Source organism: Erythranthe guttata, chromosome 7 (genome assembly GCF_056151865.1).
Source record: "Erythranthe guttata isolate IM_541 chromosome 7, IM_541, whole genome shotgun sequence".
Taxonomy (NCBI): domain Eukaryota; kingdom Viridiplantae; phylum Streptophyta; class Magnoliopsida; order Lamiales; family Phrymaceae; genus Erythranthe; species Erythranthe guttata.
In genome coordinates this window covers 7,575,756-7,598,070 of record NC_142539.1, presented here as the reverse complement: position 1 = coordinate 7,598,070, position 22,315 = coordinate 7,575,756, and the positions used below count along the sequence as shown (strand labels likewise).

The 22,315-nt window shown below is 38.5% G+C and overlaps 1 protein-coding gene across 1 annotated transcript; it reads right to left on the bottom strand.

The window, feature by feature from the left end:
* Nucleotides 1–519: 519 nt before the first annotated feature.
* Nucleotides 520–16,708, bottom strand: LOC105972707 (uncharacterized). Its single transcript, XM_088820867.1, is given in 16 exon segments — nt 520–690; nt 1,598–1,718; nt 1,793–1,971; nt 2,068–2,120; nt 2,241–2,396; nt 2,524–2,661; nt 3,115–3,141; nt 3,144–3,161; nt 3,630–3,704; nt 3,807–3,970; nt 4,291–4,409; nt 4,697–4,848; nt 15,268–15,431; nt 15,901–15,995; nt 16,424–16,503; nt 16,605–16,708. Coding segments are annotated over 15 exon segments (1,563 nt in total). The 5' UTR covers nt 16,687–16,708; the 3' UTR covers nt 520–690; nt 1,598–1,657.
* Nucleotides 16,709–22,315: the final 5,607 nt, after the last annotated feature.

The window sequence follows — 22,315 nt, the reverse complement described above, 5'->3', positions numbered from 1 at the left end:
AAGTTATTTATCTTGGGTACCCGTAATTTACCCTCTTTTCTTTTTAGTTTAGATTCCGAAGTGATTGAGGATAAAGGTGAAATTGATTTGTAGATTATACAAGTTTTTTTTTTTCGTTTTTTTGGATCGGTATCGGTTTTGGTTACATATTAAAAATAGAGTAAACTGCAAATACTACCCCTGTGTTATCTCGAAATAGCGAAAACCCCCCTGTGATAAATAAACTAGCAAAACCCCCCCCTGTGAAATTTAGTCAAAGGCAGAATCCCCCCTAGCTGATTTTTTAGACTTGAAATGACAAAATTGTCCCTCAAAATGTATTTATATATATACATATTATATGTATATTTATTCTTTTTAATTTGTTTGTTTAGAAATTAAAAAAAATAGTAAACAACTAAATTGATTATTTTTTAAATAAAATAATTAAAATATTTATAAAATAGTTTTTGCAGTTTACTCATTAAAATTACAATTACGTAAATGTTGATTGATCGAATAATTCAAAATGCAAATAAATAATTAAATTATATTCTCCTTTGTATTCACCCGAATGAAGTTAACTTTTATCCCAAGATCAATGATAAATTTAAAGGGCTCACATCATTTTCAATACATTCTTACACAAGTTCATCGGTAACAATCTACTCGAGCAAAAATGAAAATGTCATCAACGGTTTAGGTTACACCCAGTGGCGGAGCCAGAACTTCAAGACAGGGTGGGCTTAACATTAACGGGGGTTCGGGGGCCAGCACCCTCGATTTTTGTTTTGATTCATTCACATAAAAATATAGCACAAAATAGCTACAAATTTATAAATTTAAACTAATATAAGCTACACTAAATTACATGGGTGGGTGGGCTTAACATTGACGGGGGTTCGGGGGCAGCGCCCCCGATTTTTTTTTTTTATTCATTAACATAAAATAGCATAAAATAACTACAAATTATAAAGTTCAACTAATATAACATAATTTTTTGATAAATAAGCTAGACTAAATTATTTGGATGGGCTAAATTAAACTATTGGGGGGGCTAATAATATATAGATATAATAGATAGTATAAATTTTTAAAAAATGAGAGTGGGCTGGAGCCAGTGGCGGATCTACATATGGTCTAGGGTGTGCAGCTGCACACCCTTGAATTTACAAATAAAATGCACTGTTATACATAATTTGAATAAAACAGCTGATGGTTGAGTGGTAAAGACCTTTTTTAAAGGTTAAGAGGTCTCAGGTTCGATTTCTGCACCTCACGAAATACTTTTTTCCTTTTTTTTTCTCAAAATGGTCCAAACCATTCAAATAGTTATTATTTTTCACCTCTTTTCTTTTTAAATATTTCTAAAATTTGCAAATCGTAACTTTTTTTTCTCTCAAAATGGTCCAAACCATTGAAATAGTTAATATTTTTCACCTCTTTTCTCTTTAAATATTTCTAAAATTTGCAAATCGTAAATTTTTAGTCACTATTTTTTTAAAGTGATTTAAATTTTTTATTTTACGCTATTTCGAACACCCTTGGCAAAAATCCTGGATCCGCCACTGGCTGGAGCCCACCCTTGCCAAAGGGTGGCTCCGCCACTGGTTACACCAGAATCAATACGATTTTTGCCCATCTAACTAACCGTGTATGTTTTATTTTATCGGAGCTTTCAATCAGCGTGTTTACGAAAACGTATGATTTTACTGATGAAAGGCTTCTCTTTCTTGTAGCTGTTGATAAAAATGTAATAATTAGAAATAAAACACGAAAAAAAACAAATTGCGTTACGATAAGTAATACTTACATTACAAAAGCCGCGACACTGAAACACGCCAAACCAAAAGAGAGGTGAATCGTAAAAGTTGACCAGAAATTCTCTCGGTCGAGATATATTCTCTCGAGAATAAAGGTGGCTACACCTGAAATAAGTAGAAGTTCACTTCCTTTCGGCAAGCAGTCTCTAAAGGAAAAGGATGAAGAATCCTGCGAAAACGACATAAATTTGCATCAAAAAAATATAAATAAAAAATATTTACAATCATAAAAAATATGAAATGCATAAAAGATGTATAAATGTACCTTGAAATATTTTCTGATGAAAATTGCTGAATAGACTATCCTGAAGAACATGTCTTTGTCACATAGTCAAGGAACCAATGAAACGCCACGAGATATAAACCAGAAATACGAAACAGAAAAAGAACCATGGGAATAAATTAATCGCGAAGAAAGAGAAGTCGAAAAAAGGATACTCAAAGAATTTGCTAATATTAATCCAATTGCGCCTGCTGATCGTATAAGTAAGACATTCAAGACTAGGTAAATCAATGAGAAGACGAGTAACGAGTCATTCGACCGTTTGAGTTGATTCTCTGTTGCAACTGCATGCATAAATGCCTCGGATGTACCTGATAAATAAATAAAAGAAAATCACTTTAATTCCGTAGAAAAAGAACACCTTAAATATGATTCGAGATTTTGACTTTGTTATATTTTAAAAATAACCGAACAGAGTGATATGCGTCAATGTTTTACCATTCATGGCCAAAACTATCACGTAAAGGCAAAAACATTGGAGTGCTTTCGAAGCTTCTCCGTCACTCCATTTCCTACCATACAACAATCTGATGAGGGAATAAGAATAGCTTGGGCCAAACGCAATAACCACTAAACCTGACCAAAGAAACAAACATAAGTTCTGAAAATAGAATAAAACGATAAATTGTTAGCAAAATCACATCTTAATGGTTACGAATTACGATACGCACTTGAAATATTAAAATTATTAAAACACTATGTGAATGAACTAGCATTTGGAGCAAGAAGCCTATAAATATGTCATGTAACTTTTCTACACAGACGTGATTATTTATGTCAGTTAAAAATTATTTATCTATGTTTAAACTTCTAACAGACGGACTTCATTTTCCTTCACGTTATCATTTCAGATATACCATTTATGAGTCACCATATCGAATTAAATAGCTTCTAGCTAAACATGCTACAAGCAGATGCAGTTTCACAATGAGTATCGTAAATTATAATATACAACTTTTAACAAGAAATTAAGCTGTCAATACTATACTATAACAAGAAATTCAGCAGGAACTGTGACAAAGTAGATACCTATTAGCAAAACAAGCTTCAGCGCACTTTTTTGTCCTTGTGATCTCCTGCATGCACATCAAAATTCACTCGTGAGAAGCTAATGCAATATAAATCTATAATAGGTCAAATACGCCCTTGCCAAACACATTCCGGAAAATTTATCTACAGCTGCAAGTTGAAACATAAGATTTCGAATATTGCTCATCGTTTCCTTTATATTTTATGATAATCATGTGTTGGTTTCAAAAGCTTTTCGGGCAATTTTTGACAAATTACTTACCGATATGTCATCGTATAATTCAGCATCTCCAATATTTGCAAATACTAATTCAAAATATTTTATTTTATTTTCCTTTCAAATTCAAATCCTATTACAAATAGGAGAATATGGGAGGTGTGGGATTTGAACCCTACACCTTGACCCTAGTGATGAGGGCTAGGTACCAACTTTGGTAAATTGTGTTATAAAATAATAAAATATAACGTTTACTAGAACGCAATATTAGAAAACACGTAAAAGGAGAGATATAAACCTGATGCAGACCTTGCAAATGTAACATAGGAACTTTCTTCAAATGGAAGAAATACGAGCCTCACAACTAAGCTCCCTGAAAATTATCCATATCCACCAATAGAATCCATCTTAAGAATGCATGCTATCTCATGAAAAGTTAAATTCAAGGCAAGGCAAAGGATTATGATTGACATACCTAGTTTATCTACAAGACCATAAACTGCTTGGTTATATGGTGTATCTAACCATACAAGGACCATCTTTTCACCTTCTTGAAGAATCAACTTCCGGAACGATTGAAGAGTAAAAATCACACACATGTTCAGAAGCGGTCTGTTATGATCCGTTGTACTTCCTACCCTGCAACAACTTTTTCAGTTTTTCATTGAAAAAAGAAAGAAATGGCATCTTTTACTTTTGAAAGACGTTTGACTCATATTGTATAACAAAGTACTACCCAAGTTGGTATATTAAAATAAAAATGATCCACCAACAGAAAAAAAAAATTAGGATGAATAATAACGGGAAAGAGGAACATACAGAAACAATGAATATTCGTCAGGCATCACAACAAATCTAGAAAATATTGATAACTGATTCTCAAAGAATACCAGGATGGAAAATCTAGAAAACGTATTGAAAATTCATGCAGCTTAAAATAACGAAGGGGTAATTAGTACCTGAATGGAAATAGAACAGAAGTTCTATACACACGAAATAGAAGAAAGTAGCCCCAGTAACCGAAGAAAATAGTTGCTCCGTATGTAACCTGTGACAGGGCAAATACAATTGCTTTCTCCTGCAATTCAGACAGTAGTACCTTAAATCATTAGTTGATGTTAAACTACTTGGGAACCGTTTCACATACTAACAAAATATCTAGCAAGAGGACACAAAGAATCCATAATTTTGTTATAAACAGAGACAGTGACTAGGGACCAGTCAGAGTACACCAAGTGAAGCAAACGAAGATGTTTGTAGAATCAAGAAGAAGAACACATGACATCTGAAGTAACTAAATAGTTGGGTCGAAAAATTACATACTGCCGTTAAATTCGGAAATAAACATCAAGCATTACTATATACCAGGCTTGGTTGCTTCAGGATGAGGATAGATGTTATTATGCAGCGGAAAAGAGTAGCTGCAGTTTCAACAACCAATCGAAATCTGAGAAAAACCAAGTTCTGGGATAATATATAAAACGGCTCTGCCAGTAGCTCAAGTACGCATGCAAAACCTGTTGGGTTTCGGGCACGTGTACGCAGCGGAAAACAAAAATTTATGCGAATTAAACGAGTTTAAAACGCACATAGTACATGCCCGACAAATTAAATCAATTAATTGCGTACCTTTGCGCTTCCAGCGAAATTAAAAACAACATACATGCTAATAAATTTAACCGAATTTAAATCAATTAACATGCTCGCGTTTAAACCAAATAACATGCTTGTAATGATTTAAAACGATTACACATAATCACATAAAATCATACGAAACAAACATGAAATCATAGTCTAAACCTAATCGAAACGAAACTAGGGTTTCGTGGATTTACCTCTTGACGCGTGAGGTAGGAGCGTTTAACACGTTGAGATTGCTACGGAAACCAATCCGTACAATCGGGGCAGCAGCGGTGCAGCGGCAGCAGCGGCGCGTGAGGTCACGGCGGCGCGTGCGGTATACGCGCGGCTTCGGGGCGGCGCGTGGGGCAGCGTGCAGCTTCGGCTCGTGCGTTGCTCCTCGATTCTTCGATCTACGATCTTCCTCCTCTCGGATTTCACCTCGTATACTTCGATCTACTAAAACGTGGCACTAGACACGAAGTAGTTAGAATAAAACGGAAGAAACGAAAAGAGAAAGAATACCGAAAGAGGAACAGCCGATGAACGGCCGATTCCGGCGACGGAACGGCGACGGTGGCGCGGTGATGGCCGCGGAAAGAGAGGCCGAGAGAGAGAGTGGACGGCCGCTTAGGGTTAGGGTTTTTGTGTGTTTTTTTATGTGCAAGGCCTATAAATCATGTATTTATAGTCCCTTGCATAAAACCCTAGCGGGCTTAAGTTGGACCGGGCCCAACAGCTTAAGTTCGCTAGTACTTTTACTTGCTCGTTTCTCTCAATTTAATGACCGAAAAATTGCAACGATTACATTTTCGGAATCATTATAATTCCCTCGTCATTACGAGTGCCATCTTTCATTTTCCAACTTTCCAAAAGTGGAAACCCTAGTTCAGTGCACTTTCTAAATTTGGAAACTTCCCGATTTAGAAAGTTCACTAACACGTTCGCCTATTCTTTTCCTTTTCTTATTCTCATTCATAATTCCAAATTATGAATGTTGGACTCAATCATATTGACTTCCAATCATGCAAAGATAAACTATTTTATCTCTGACCGTTTATTCAAAGATCTCATGTGCACGAGCAGTGTGACCCTCGATGGTTCAGGTGTAAGCTAGCCGTGGGCCCACAACCCTTTGTGGTCAAAACTCGTCCCCTTCGAGTTACGATTAAGATGAAGCTCGTTTCACCTTAATCACCCAACGAATCAAGATTGGCGTCTAGCAACTACGCGTCATGATTCCCTAGATACAAATGAAGTGCCTGCAAGAACCTTCAGATATAGTTAACGTACAGTACGGTCCCTTCGATTCATATGTCCCGATCGAACTAGAGGCATTGGTTCATCGAGACCTCTTTATATGTTCGATGACGGTGCGATCGTTCCAAGTGTTGTAATCGTCACGTGCATGACTTAGAGAATCAAATTCTCTAATCATCACCTAGTCAGCTCTGGCCAGAGACTTAGAATGATTACAAACTTTCAGAACACACAGGACATCCAAGACTATTCTAGCGATCGAATCCCCGACTACAATGCACAGACCTCCCACTAGATTTCGGACTGCACGAACACTGGCCCTTGGGATGGTCCTCGGTGGAACTCAGGGACAGGTCACGATACAGCTGGTCCTCTAGTGAAGTCACGGTGATGTCTAGGTCATAAGGACTAATGGTGTACAACTATACCATAGATATCTCTACTCGATTATTGGGAACCACTTAGAGATTTCTAGGGTGAGGGAGTTCAGTGAACTCGTCAACTTACGAGCACCCACTTATGCATGCCGATATCACAATACCGTTTACTGATGAGATGCAGTACACATACACTAAGTGCTAGTCTTAATGGGAAAGGCCGATATCCTCATTCGTGGCGTAACCCTTCGACTAGGAACACGTTTAACAGTTATAATACTTAAGTAAATATCTCACGATCCTAACGATCAATTACTAGTACTTGTAATAACTGTAAGGACTATATCTATGCTTGTGACAAAGGGACAAAGATATAGAATGCCAAGGTGTTTTATCATTAATACGAATAAAGGTTCGTTTATTACAATAATAAATACGAAAGACCACAGCCACATGTTGGCTTGTTGGTCACCTACTCTAACAATCTCCCACTTGACCTAAAGCCAACTACCCATAAATCGCAATCCCATCGACTCTCGATGTTTCTCATGGACCGATCTCGGTAAAGGCTTCGTGAAGGGGTCTGCAACGTTCTCTTCCGAGGTGACTCGTTCTACCTTAACTTCACCTCTATCAATGATCTCTCGGATCACGTGATACTTCCTCAGAATATGCTTCGACTTCTGATGAGATCGTGACTCCTTAGCTTGTGCCACGGCTCCGGTGTTATCACAGTACAACGGTACTGGATCACTAGCATCAGGAATGACACCCAACTCTTGGATGAACTTCCTTATCCAAGTCTCTTCTTTTGCAGCTTCAGACGCTGCAATGTATTCCGCTTCGGTAGTGGAATCGGCCGTCGTGCGTTGCTTGGAACTCTTCCAACACACGGCACCACCATTAAGCGTGAATATAAATCCAGAATTCGACTTTGAGTCGTCCACATCCGATTGAAAACTAGAGTCAGTAAAACCCTCTAATTTCAACTCGGCACCCCCATAGACCAAAAATATATCCTTAGTTCTTCGCAAGTACTTGAGAATATCTTTCACGGCTTTCCAGTGAGCCGGGCCGGGGTTAGACTGATATCTGCTTGTGACACTCACAGCATACGCAATATCGGGTCTCGTACATAGCATGCCATACATTATGCTTCCTATGGCAGAAGCATAAGGCGTCCTTTTCATCTCCTCGATTTCACTAGGTGTTTGCGGACACATAGATTTCGAGAGACGAACCCCATGGGACATTGGCAAGAATCCCTTCTTGGATTCTTCCATGCTAAACCGTTTCATAACGGTGTCTATGTACAGGCTTTGGGATAAGCCAAGCATCTTTCTTGCTCTATCTCTATAGATGCGTATTCCTAATACATAAGATGCTTCTCCCAAATCGTTCATTGAGAAACGTGTGGACAACCATGCTTTCGTTTGTTGCAACATTCCTACGTCATTCCCAATGAGTAGAATGTCATCAACGTAAAGCACTAAAAATATCACTGCCCTCCCACTAACCTTCTTGTATACACAAGGTTCCTCCGGATTCTTCTCAAAATCAAACTCTTTGATAGTTGAGTCGAACCTAATGTTCCAACTACGGGATGCTTGCTTCAATCCATAAATGGATCGCTGGAGCTTGCAAACCTTTTGCTCACTTCCAGAAGATATGAAGCCTTCCGGCTGCGCCATGTAAATTTCTTCCTCAATATCTCCATTAAGGAAGGCGGTCTTCACATCCATTTGCCATATCTCGTAGTCGTACCACGCAGCTATGGCCAGCAAAATCCTAATGGACTTCAGCATCGCGACTGGCGAAAAGGTTTCCTCATAGTCAACACCTTGCCTTTGAGTGTATCCTTTTGCTACCAATCTAGCTTTATAGGTCGATACCTTTCCATCAACTCCAATTTTCTTCTTATAGATCCACTTGCAACCTATAGGAACAATTCCTTTGGGTGGATCTACCAAGGTCCATACCTTGTTGGAGTACATGGAGTCCATTTCGGATTTCATGGCAGTTAGCCAATGTCCCATGTCCGCATCCGATACGGCCTCATTGTATGTTCTTGGATCTCGTCCAAGCTCAACATGATCTTCATCATTTTCGAGGAGGAATAACCTATCCGGCATTTTCCGAACTCTTTCGGATCTACGTACCGTAGGTTCAGGAGGTATATTAGTGGTTTGTTGTATTGGTTCGATTACTTGTTCTTGCGTTTGAACTTCACTTTGTGGTTCTTGAACTACTTCAAGTTCTATCATGCTGCCCTTTCTATCGGATAGAAACTCCCTTTCCAAAAAGGTGGCATTTCTCGAAACAAACGTCTTTGCTTCTTTGACATAATAAAACTCGTATCCCATTGAGTCTTCGGGATACCCCACAAAATAGCACAAGTCGGATTTACTATCTAACTTATCTCCCACTAACCGCTTCACATAAGCGGGACAACCCCATATCCTAATATGTTTGTAGTTGGGTTTCCGGGAATGCCAAAGTTCATAAGGTGTGGATTTAACTGCTTTGGTGTTAACTCTATTCAGCAAATACGCGGCAGTACGGAGTGCATGACCCCACAAGTATGCCGGTAAGTTCGTGAACCCCATCATTGATCGAACCATATCTAATAAAGTTCGATTCCGACGTTCGGACACTCCATTAAGTTGAGGAGTTCCCGGTGGAGTCCATTGGGACTGTATCCCATTTACTTTTAGATAGTCAATGAACTCGATGCTCAAGTATTCTCCACCACGATCGGATCGCAGCTTCTTAATACTTCGTCCGAGTTGCTTTTCTACTTCATGTCTAAAATCTTTGAACCTTTCAAATGTTTCAGACTTGTACTTCATCAAGTACACATACCCATACCTAGAATAATCGTCGGTAAAGGTGGCGAAGTAGTTATATCCACCCTTCGCACTAACACTTAGTGGACCACATACGTCTGTATGGATCAAATCCAAAAGACCCTCGGCTCGTTCCATTTTCCCTTTGTAGGGTGACTTGGTCATTTTCCCTTTAAGGCAGGATTCACAAGTTTGTAGTGATTTCACGTCCTCCAAAGAGAACAATCCTTCACTAACAAAATCGTTCATCATTCTTAAAGAGACATGACCTAATCTAGCGTGCCAAAGTTGTGCGGGGTTTTGATCTATCTCCTTACGTTTCGCTGATATAACGTTAATAGGTATTTCACTTGGATTTAGTTCGTACAAGTTGTTTAATAGCCGTCCTTTGCAAATCAAATTCTCATTCTTTTGTATAATGCAAATCGAATTTCCAAAAACAAAAGTAAAACCTTCAATATCTAATACAGGAATAGAAATAAGGTTTCTAATGAGCGACGGAACAAATAAACAATCGTTCAAAACAATAGGAAAACTAGAATCCAAAACATTTAAGTAAATTGTGCCAATGGCTTCAGCAGCAACTCTTGCTCCATTCCCCATCCTTAGGTAGGTCTCACCCGCTCTAAGTCTTCGACTTCTTGTCATTAGCTGCAAATCATTGCACAAATGTGAGCCACAGCCCGTATCCAATACCCAAGAAGAAGAGTTGCCAGACAAATTTACGTCAATGAAATACGTACCCTTTTCAGAACCTTTCTGCTTCAGGTAAGCCTTGCAGTTGCGGCGCCAATGTCCTTTCTTTCCACAGTGATGGCAAGCATCATCAACTTGTTTGCTAACCTTTGCCTTGGGGCCCCCACTACCTTCACCCACTTCGAACTTGCTGTTAGGGAAGGGAACTCTTTCCTTTCTCTTCTTTTGGAAAGAACTCTTCTTTCCAGAAGTAGCAGCAATGAGAACAGACTTCTCTTTCTTAATGGTGGACTCGAAGCTGACCAACATGTTCATTAACTCATCCAAGGGAGGATCTAGTTTGTTCATGTTGAAGTTCACTATGAACGATTCATAGGAACTAGGAAGAGACAACATGATCAAATCCAACGAGAGCTCGGCCGGGAGGGTGACATCAAGATTCACTAGCTTTTCAAGGAGAGTGATCATTTTGAGACAGTGCTCGTGGACCGAAGTCCCTTCGCGCAGTCTCGCTGTGATCAACTCCTTTGTAGCAGCGTACCTTGATGCCCTAATATTCTCACTATACATGCTATCGAGATGAGCCTTTATATCGAAAGCATGCAAGTGAGACTCATATTTCCTCGCAAGCGCGGGCTCCATGGCGGCTATCATATAGCACCTAGCATGAGTGTCATCTTTCTTCCAAACTTCATAAGTTTCCTTTTCAGCATCAGTTGTTGTGGCAGGTATTGTGGCGGGAAGTCTCTCGTTCAAAACATAGAGACGCCCCTCAACGGTTAATACAAGCTTAAGACTACGCAACCAATCTAGGTAATTAGGGCCATTGAGTTTATTGTCGAGGATTGACATTATGGGATTCTTAGACATAATTATCTGAGACATATAGAGAAGAGGATTATTAGAGATTCGCGTTAAATGATTGTTACAATTAAATGTTTGGACTTGTGTTATTTAATTGTTCTCCCACTAATTTTATCGAGTTCCACTTCCCTCTAGTAGACAAACGAGAAAACTGATTTTTCTTAATGGGCTTTAGGTCCAATAGACAAATATAACCTGTAGTTAATCTAGCCCGATTATATTTGCCCAAAGGTAGATCACAATCAATCATATCCACAATATGACCCTAAATTAATTTTCCTCACACTTGATAATGACCTAAGTTAATCTCGCGAATATCAAAATCGTCGTGTGTCAAGTCTAACCTACCAATCAAAGATGCTCATAGAACTTGATTATGCCAAACTAATGCAGTCCCTAGTTAATCTAGCCGACCACGTTAATCCAACATAACCCATTTCTATGGCTACCTTCATCAATATGTCAATTGAATTACAGCTTACTCTACCATAGCACTCCCCGCTAACACGGCTTACTGCACTACAGCAAAGGGCTACACATAATCCAACCGTTGGCAGAAGGAAAGAAATAACTCAACAGATTGGGTTATTCTTTATAGCTTGAAATGATTCTCAATTAGATTAAGAATGAGGGGTTTTATTAAAAGTTTTATCTCATCAGAAGGTTTTGGATTGGTCTATGTGATTCCTACATCTATGTTCTCTAAAGGTATATGGAAGCGCATATTGTCCTAAGAGGAACATACGACCTAACTACATAATTAATTACATTAATTAATTATCGAGTTTTCAAAATAATTATAGAACCTCAACTAGCATAAATCATTCAAATAATGTTGAGGTGCTACTAATTAAGTTGAATTTATAATCAATATTATATATGTGTTCTATTAATTGAAATCAATTTAACAATTTAAATCAATTTAATTAATCTAACACCTATTTACTAAAATAGATGATTGTCGATCCAATTATCTAATTGGGATTAATTGAAAATAATTTTCCAAAAATTAAAATCAATTTGTTTTAAGTTTAATTTTAGAAATCTGAAATAAAAAATATATATTTTTTTTTTTTTATTTTTTTTTAATTTTCAGTGGACCGGTTCGGCCCAACCGGTCTGACCGGTTCGGACCGAAGCGGTCCGGTTCTGCCCGGTCCAGCTGACCCAAATCAGTGGGCCGGGTCAGTCGGACCGAGAACCGGTCTGACCGACCCGAATCCACGTGGATTCGGTCAACTAGATCGCACACAACCATCGAACCGGCCGGTCCGACCGGTTCGATCCGAACAATTAAAAATCCGACATTTTTAAAAGAATTTCAGATCCGATTTTCCAATTTTAAACAATTTTAAAGCTGGAAAAATTCTAAACAATATTTCAAAAATATTTTAAACTTACGAAAACTCCCAATTACATAATACGACAATCACTACTTTAATAAATCGAACATGCATAAAATCATAGCATATAAATACGAACGCAATTAATTGCGCAACGAGCTCTGATACCACTGTTGGGTTTCGGGCACGTGTACGCAGCGGAAAACAAAAATTTATGCGAATTAAACGAGTTTAAAACGCACATAGTACATGCCCGACAAATTAAATCAATTAATTGCGTACCTTTGCGCTTCCAGCGAAATTAAAAACAACATACATGCTAATAAATTTAACCGAATTTAAATCAATTAACATGCTCGCGTTTAAACCAAATAACATGCTTGTAATGATTTAAAACGATTACACATAATCACATAAAATCATACGAAACAAACATGAAATCATAGTCTAAACCTAATCGAAACGAAACTAGGGTTTCGTGGATTTACCTCTTGACGCGTGAGGTAGGAGCGTTTAACACGTCGAGATTGCTACGGAAACCAATCCGTACAATCGGGGCAGCAGCAGTGCAGCGGCAGCAGCGGCGCGTGAGGTCACGGCGGCGCGTGCGGTATACGCGCGTGCGGTATACGCGCGGCTTCGGGGCGGCGCGTGGGGCAGCGTGCAGCTTCGGCTCGTGCGTTGCTCCTCGATTCTTCGATCTACGATCTTCCTCCTCTCGGATTTCACCTCGTATACTTCGATCTACTAAAACGTGGCACTAGACACGAAGTAGTTAGAATAAAACGGAAGAAACAAAAAGAGAAAGAATACCGAAAGAGGAACAGCCGATGAACGGCCGATTCCGGCGACGGAACGGCGACGGTGGCGCGGTGATGGCCGCGGAAAGAGAGGCCGAGAGAGAGAGTGGACGGCCGCTTAGGGTTAGGGTTTTTGTGTGTTTTTTTATGTGCAAGGCCTATAAATCATGTATTTATAGTCCCTTGCATAAAACCCTAGCGGGCTTAAGTTGGACCGGGCCCAACAGCTTAAGTTCGCTAGTACTTTTACTTGCTCGTTTCTCTCAATTTAATGACCGAAAAATTGCAACGATTACATTTTCGGAATCATTATAATTCCCTCGTCATTACGAGTGCCATCTTTCATTTTCCAACTTTCCAAAAGTGGAAACCCTAGTTCAGTGCACTTTCTAAATTTGGAAACTTCCCGATTTAGAAAGTTCACTAACACGTTCGCCTATTCTTTTCCTTTTCTTATTCTCATTCATAATTCCAAATTATGAATGTTGGACTCAATCATATTGACTTCCAATCATGCAAAGATAAACTATTTTATCTCTGACCGTTTATTCAAAGATCTCATGTGCACGAGCAGTGTGACCCTCGATGGTTCAGGTGTAAGCTAGCCGTGGGCCCACAACCCTTTGTGGTCAAAACTCGTCCCCTTCGAGTTACGATTAAGATGAAGCTCGTTTCACCTTAATCACCCAACGAATCAAGATTGGCGTCTAGCAACTACGCGTCATGATTCCCTAGATACAAATGAAGTGCCTGCAAGAACCTTCAGATATAGTTAACGTACAGTACGGTCCCTTCGATTCATATGTCCCGATCGAACTAGAGGCATTGGTTCATCGAGACCTCTTTATATGTTCGATGACGGTGCGATCGTTCCAAGTGTTGTAATCGTCACGTGCATGACTTAGAGAATCAAATTCTCTAATCATCACTTAGTCAGCTCTGGCCAGAGACTTAGAATGATTACAAACTTTCAGAACACACAGGACATCCAAGACTATTCTAGCGATCGAATCCCCGACTACAATGCACAGACCTCCCACTAGATTTCGGACTGCACGAACACTGGCCCTTGGGATGGTCCTCGGTGGAACTCAGGGACAGGTCACGATACAGCTGGTCCTCTAGTGAAGTCACGGTGATGTCTAGGTCATAAGGACTAATGGTGTACAACTATACCATAGATATCTCTACTCGATTATTGGGAACCACTTAGAGATTTCTAGGGTGAGGGAGTTCAGTGAACTCGTCAACTTACGAGCACCCACTTATGCATGCCGATATCACAATACCGTTTACTGATGAGATGCAGTACACATACACTAAGTGCTAGTCTTAATGGGAAAGGCCGATATCCTCATTCGTGGCGTAACCCTTCGACTAGGAACACGTTTAACAGTTATAATACTTAAGTAAATATCTCACGATCCTAACGATCAATTACTAGTACTTGTAATAACTGTAAGGACTATATCTATGCTTGTGACAAAGGGACAAAGATATAGAATGCCAAGGTGTTTTATCATTAATACGAATAAAGGTTCGTTTATTACAATAATAAATACGAAAGACCACAGCCACAGGTTGGCTTGTTGGTCACCTACTCTAACAAAACCTGCATATTCATATTATATGAAAAGTCTTAACTACAGAGAAAAAAAAATATGGAACATAACTTTAACTATATTTAATTAACAGTTCTATTCCCCAAGCATAATAATTGGTCGAAGGATGTGACTCACCCAAAAAAAAGCATCTAAAAAATGATTCGTCGATTTCAAAATTGAGGAGTTAAACCTAATGAAACCAATCAACTCCCCATCATGGATGAATGAATGAATGAACCGACAAATGACCACCTCAGTTCTATAGTAACAACATTAATAACATTCAGCACCCATTGATATTGTTGATGAACAATGAAACAGCCAAAATAATCAATGAACGCAAAGGCTACATTAATTGATGTTGCATTTTGTACTCTTAAAGTTAGCTGGCACTCTTGCATTAAATATTTTCAAATGCAATACATTTGTTTTTTTTTCTTCTAAATTACCTCAATCTTATTCTTGACGAACCCCAACAACCCACATGATTAGATTTGCGAAGCATGTGAGTATGTAATTAGCTCACCATGAATCAAGATAGCTTGTGCATATGGACTAGAATAACTTAGGCCTTGCCACCTGAAGACAAATAAACATGCTGCAAGTGTAACTAGTATTCCTAAAGGAAAAGTCATCCAGGCCACTTTCAAAAGTTTAGCAGCATTTACTCCTGTTCCCGAATCACCATCACTGCAAGAGACAGGTAAATCGATTCCCCGGATTAAATTCAGAAAACTGAAGAAGACTAATCTTTCATGCATATGCTTGCGTTTGCAATATATCCGTCAGGAAATTATTGTTGGAAGCACTAGAGGACTTAGTAGACATGAGTATTTAGACGATTAAGGGAACAAGAACATTTAACTGCGATAAATGTTAACCAGTGATAAGATCAGTTTATATCGAACTTTACTACAACAGGAAACCACCTTTGCAAATATAATCGAAGTAAAGCTGCTAAATGTCATCCATATGATGGATATTATGTGTGGATTAAGAGCACAGAACCACATGATTCAATTGAAGATATGTACTACCTAATGGAAGCAATAGTAGTGAAGGCAATCAAGGGCTAAACAGCAAGTATAAGAGAATGGACTATATATATATATATATATATAGAGGCAAAAATAGCAAAAATGAAAACATTCAAAGGTACCATTTCATATCTGCCCTCATGCACGCTCGTCGAAACCCCTCTCGACTTAGAAACAAGACACAGGTAACAAACAGATGGAACTGTACAGCATAGAGCTGCATCGTGTCAAGAAATACAGTGAGTCAGATAGCAGCTCCACGTTATGACAAGACAGACAAGTCATATTATCAAGTTATACACATACGTAATTCTCTTGAATTAACAATGAACATAAAATCAATAACAAGAAACTTCTGCCATAGAAACATATGAACTCAGAACCAAAAACTTAAACATGCCAAGTCTTTAAAATATCATTAAAAAAAAATGCCGGTGCTATACTGGGGTACCCAATCGAATCTTGGCAACTCGAATTCACCCAAAAACTCCAACTCTTACTTCATTTAAAATTCATTTTTCTAAAATAATGTCTTGCCTTTCCTCACATAATTCCATCGTTTTTTTCAAATAAAGTTCGCACCAAATCCCCCAAAAAGAGAAATTAAATGCTAAGAAAATAATAAATAGTAAAAAATATGATTACCGCGTAATCTTCTTCGGAGAGGTGTCTGACAATCCAGGAATTGAATATGAATGGGATTCCTCTTGACAGAAACTGCGTAGCTATATATATTCAATCATTATACGCAAAAAAAAAAAGAAAAAGAAAAAAAAATCTGACTTCGGAGAATGAAAATTAATTGACGGATGCGAATTTTACAAACCTAACAAGTACTTGAAAGTGCGAGGCAGATCGGCATCTGCCCCTCCGTCGCCGGAATTCGAGTTAGGCATATAGGAAACCATTTTTTTTTCTTCTTTTTCTTTTTCTTCCCGAATAAACAAGTGGGTTTCCAAAATTATGAAATTTTTACGGTTGCTACAAACCTTTAATTTAACTATTAACAACCATCTAATTGAGTTGTTAGTAACCACTTTAATTTGATTAGTACGAAACTACTTATGGAAATCTAATCGATTTGATTAGTATTGATATATATATATATATATATATATATATATATATTAGGGATTTTTATGCAAAAGTCCCCAACCAAGCATGTTTATTATTCTAGGTTTAGGGGACATATCTCTTTTACCAATAAGCCCATCCCTTTAATATTTATTATAACTAAAGGAAACATTCATGTATATCCCAATATTACCCTCAACCATTTATACTCAATTCTTAATTGTAATCCAAATTAATCAATTTTGTCCATAAAAGTTCAATTTTGACCACAAAAATTCAATTTTGACTTTTTTTTGGAGTATAATTTAATATGCTCCAATTTCATCCTTAACTTAATTTAATCTCAATTTGACCCCAAATTTCACAAATTATTAAATTTTGACCCAAAATTTTTTTTTTTTCAAAAAATATTTTTTTTTTCAAAAACTTTTTTTTTTGCCGCCGGATTCCGGCGTTGACTTTTTTAATTTTTTTTTTTTTTTTTTTTTTCTTTCTTTCTTCCGGATTTTTTCGCCGGTTTCCAGCGTTGACCGGCGGTCAACGCCGGTCTCCGGCGTTGACTTTTTTTTTTTTTTTTTTTTTTTTTTTTTTTTTTCTTCCGGATTTTTTCGCCGGTTTCCGGCGGTCTCTTTTTTTAGTGTTTTTTTAAGTTTTTTGTTTTGTTTGGTTTGTTTTGTTTTTCCACGTCCGCCGCTAAACGTTGACCGTAATTGTGCTGTCACTGACAGTAAATTAACGTAATTATACTGTCAATGATAGTTAATTAACGTAATTGTACTGCCGTTGACATTACATTTATGTAATTGTGCTGCCGTTGACAGTAAATTAATGCAATATTATATTTTTTTATTTATTATTATTTTTTTTATTTTTTTTTGATTTGTTGACAAGTCAACGTAATTATATTACTGTCGTTGACAGTAAAATAACTGTAAACACAATAATATTACTGTCAACAACATCAATATTATTATTTTTTTGTGGTGTTTGTATTAATATTACTGTCTATTATTGTAATATTACTGTAAACACAATAATATTACTGTGGTTGACGGTAATATTACTGTTTGTTATAGTAATATTCCTGTCAACCACATCAATATTATTCTTTTGTTTGGATATTTTGTTTGTTTGAGTTATTCACGGAGTAACGTAATAATATTACTGTCTACTATTGTAATATTACTGTTGCTATAGTAATATTACTGTCACTCACAGTAATATTAATTCTTTTGGTTTTTTTTATTTTGTTTAAATTTGTTGAACGGACAACATAGTAATATTACTTTATTATACAATAATAATGAATTTTGTTGTGTTAATATTAATGTGCTAGAGATTAATATAGCAATATCACTGTGTTAAACTATAGTTTAGTTATTTTTACTGTGTTTAACAGTAATATAGTTAATATTACTGTCATTCAAAGCAATATTGTTGTTTAAACGGAAAAAAAAGTTACAGAAAAAAAAATTAAAAAAAAAATAAAATAAAAAAAAGTCAACGCCGGAGACCGGCGTTGACCGCCGGTCAACGCCGGAATCCGGAAAAAAAAAAAAAAAAAAAAAATTAAAAGTCAACGCCGGAGACCGGCGTTGACCGCCGGTCAACGCCGGAATCCGGAAAAAAAAAATCCGGAAAAAAAAAAAAAAAAAAGTCAACGCCGGAATGCGGCAGAAAAAAAAAGTTTTTGAAAAAAAAAAATTTGTGAAAAAAAAAAAGTTTTGGGTCAAAATTGAATAATTTGTGAAATTTGGGGTCAAATTGAAGTTAAATTAAGTTAAGGATGAAATTGGAGCATATAAAAGTAAGAGGGGTTATTTTAGTCCTTTACATAAATCTGGACCATGTGTGGACTTATTGGTAAAGGAGAATATTGTCTGGATCTCTTTATGAATAAGTTCCCACTGATGGGCTTATTTGTAATATGCCCTAAAAGTTATATGTATTTACGTTTATTATTATTGTACTTTAGGTAGCTTGTTTTGCATGGTAACATAGAATCCTATATGATTTGGATTCCTTCTAACTCCTATATAAAGGGGCTTTACGTTTAATAAGAACCAGACAGAATACTTCTTCTCCAAAAAGGTTTTCACATGGCATCAGAGCCAAACGTATAGTCATCCAAAAAAAAAAAAAAAAAAAAAAAAAAAAGAAAGAAAGAAAGAAAGAAGAAGAAGAAGAAGAAGATGACTGGTGGTGAGAAGATTACGGCGACCGGCGAAGGAACCAGCAAGGGGCAGTCGGTTGTCTCACCGTACTACCTTCACCCTTCTGATAATCCCGGATCGTTGATTTCGCCAGTTCAACTGAAAGGAGAGAACTATGAGGAATGGGCGAGATCGATGCGCAATTCGCTCCGAGCAAAGAAAAAGCTCGGATTTATCGACGGAACTCTAACGAAACCAGCAGAGGACTCTTCAGAGATGGAGGACTGGTGGATGGTAAACTCGATGTTGGTTGCCTGGATCATCAATACGATCGAACCATCATTGAGATCCACCATCAGCTATATGGAGAACGTGCAGGACCTGTGGGAGGATCTTCGCCAACGATTTTCTATCGGAAACGGCGCTCGAGTTCATCAATTGAAAGCTGATCTTGCAGCGTGTAAACAACAAGGGCAAGCGGTAGTGACTTACTACGGACGTCTAAAGATGATGTGGGACGAACTGGTTAATTACGAACCTATACCCGAGTGTAGGTGTAGTGGTTGCAAGTGCAACATCTCCTCTTCACTGGAAAAGAAGCGAGACGAGGAGAAGGTGCATCAATTCTTGATGGGGCTGGATGATGTGATGTACGGAACAGTGCGCTCTAATATATTGAGCATGGAACCTTTGCCCAATATTAATAGAGCCTACGCGATGATAATTCAAGAAGAACGACATCGGAACATTGCCCGGAGCAACGAAGATCGCGGCGATGCAGTGGGTTTTAGTGCTCAATTGGGATCACATGCGAGAGCAGCGGCTGTACGCAATAAAGAGAAACCAGGGATATGCACCCATTGTGGAAAATCTGGGCACGATGCTAAAACGTGCTATCAGATTGTCGGTTATCCAGAATGGTGGGGAGATAGGCCTAGAGGGAACGAGAAAGGGACTCCCCGAGGCAGAGGAGGAGGACTGATTGGACGTGGCAGAGGAGGCGGTGCAAGTGTAAATGTCACTCGTGTGCCAACCGAAAACGAGGCCACTCGATTCGACACGGAACGACAGGCCTTCCCCAACCTTAGTGGAGAGCAATGGGCCACGTTACTTGCAATGTTGAATTCAAGTAAAAGTGGTGGTGAACGACTTTCTGGTAAGAAAAATTATGATGAATGGATCGTAGACTCGGGCGCCTCTCATCATATGACTGGAAATTTAGAACTGTTATCCCATGTTTGTGAAATAACACCGACTCCAGTGGAACTTCCTGATGGAGAAAATGCAATTGCTTTGAAAGAAGGCAAATTATGCCTAGGAAGTGGTCGTTATTTGAATAATGTTTTGTTTGTTCCGACTATGACCTGCACTCTTATATCCGTGTCTAAATTTTTCAAAAGCACTAAAATGTATTATTACTTTCACTGATAAGTTATGTGTGATACAGGACCGCATCTCGAGGATCCTGATTGGAGCGGGTGAAGAGTGCGACGGGGTCTATTTCTTCCGAGCAATTCCGACAGCACGAGCATGTAAAGCGAGCGGTTTGGATGAACGAGAATTGTGGCATCGAAGATTAGGACACCCGTCCAAGAAGTTGTTATCTTTTATTCCAGTAGTTAAGAGTGGTAGTAGTGATCACACTAATAAAGATTCTTGCGATATTTGTTTGCGAGCAAAACAGACTCGAGAAGTTTTCCCTACAAGTAATAATAAAGCCGTTGATTGTTTTGCTTTAATTCATGTTGATTTATGGGGTGCTTATCGGACACCTTCGACTTGTGGTGCTGTCTATTTCTTGACTATTGTTGACGATTTTTCGAGAGCTGTTTGGATTTATCTGTTGCTCGATAAGAAAGAAGTTGAACAAACAATTAAAAAATTTTGTGTCATGGTTGATAGACAATTTCAGAAGCAGGTTAGAATTGTACGCAGTGATAATGGTACAGAATTCCTATGCCTAAGATCATATTTTGAAGCACAAGGAATCTTGCACCAAACATCATGTGTCGCAACACCTCAGCAAAACGGTCGAGTGGAGCGCAAACACAGACATATTTTGAATGTGGCTCGAGCGTTGATGTTCCAGGCACACTTACCGATACAATTTTGGGGTGAGTGTGTTTTGACAGCAAGTCACTTGATAAATAGGACTCCGTCTTTACTTCTTGGCGGCAAAACTCCCTATGAGATGTTGTTTGGAGAGTTGCCACAATATGGCACTTTGAGAACATTTGGTTGTCTATGCTATGCACGTCGGGTTGATCGCAACAAAGATAAATTTGGTGAACGCAGTAGAGAGTGCATTTTTTTGGGTTATCCACACGGGAAGAAAGGATGGCGAATTTTCAACATAAAAACCGGCGAATTCTTTGTTTCCCGTGACGTTGTCTTTTCTGAACATGTATTTCCTTATAAGACAAACGTTGAACCAGAATCTCGCGATCTGGTTGGAGAGACAGTTGATAATGTCCTCGATGATGACACCGACGAAGTGAGGGGGAGTAACGAGGCAGGTGATGTTAGGGAGAGGGGGAGCGACGAGGCAAGTGATGATAGGGAAAGCGACGAACAAAATGAAGCAGTAGAAACGGTGGATCGGGGAGCCACTGATATTGCTGAAGGTGTGGCGGCTGCGGCGCCCAAAGAAAATCTGGGAAGGGGTCACCGACACCATAAGCCGTCTGTTTTGTTGAAAGATTTTGTTACATACAATGCTCGATGCTCGCATGACCCCGTTCGCCCTACACTCGACTCACAACAAGGATCCTCAGGTACTTCCCTTTATCCCATAATTAATTATGTGACATGTGGTAAATTCTCTGCTAGGCATAGAGCCTTCGTGGCTCAAATTGATACCGGTGTTGAACCCACACGATTCTCTGAGGCTATGAAAGATGAGAAATGGAGAGAAGCAATGAGATTAGAAATTCAGGCTTTGGAGAACAATAATACTTGGACTTTGGAGACTCTTCCTGCTGGAAAGAAGGCCATAGGCAGCAAATGGGTCTACAAAATCAAGTACAAGTCTGACGGCAGTATTGAGCGGTACAAAGCTCGTTTGGTCGTACTGGGGAATAATCAACGGGAAGGCATAGACTACAAAGAGACATTTGCACCGGTAGCAAAAATGGTAACGTTGAGAACATTTTTGGCCGTGGCTGCAGCAAAGAAGTGGGAGCTTCACCAAATGGATGTGAATAACGCGTTCTTGCATGGCGATTTGAGCGAAGAGGTTTATATGAAATTGCCACCCGGTTTTGCTTCCGCTGATCAGACGAAGGTGTGCAAATTGAAAAAATCGCTATAT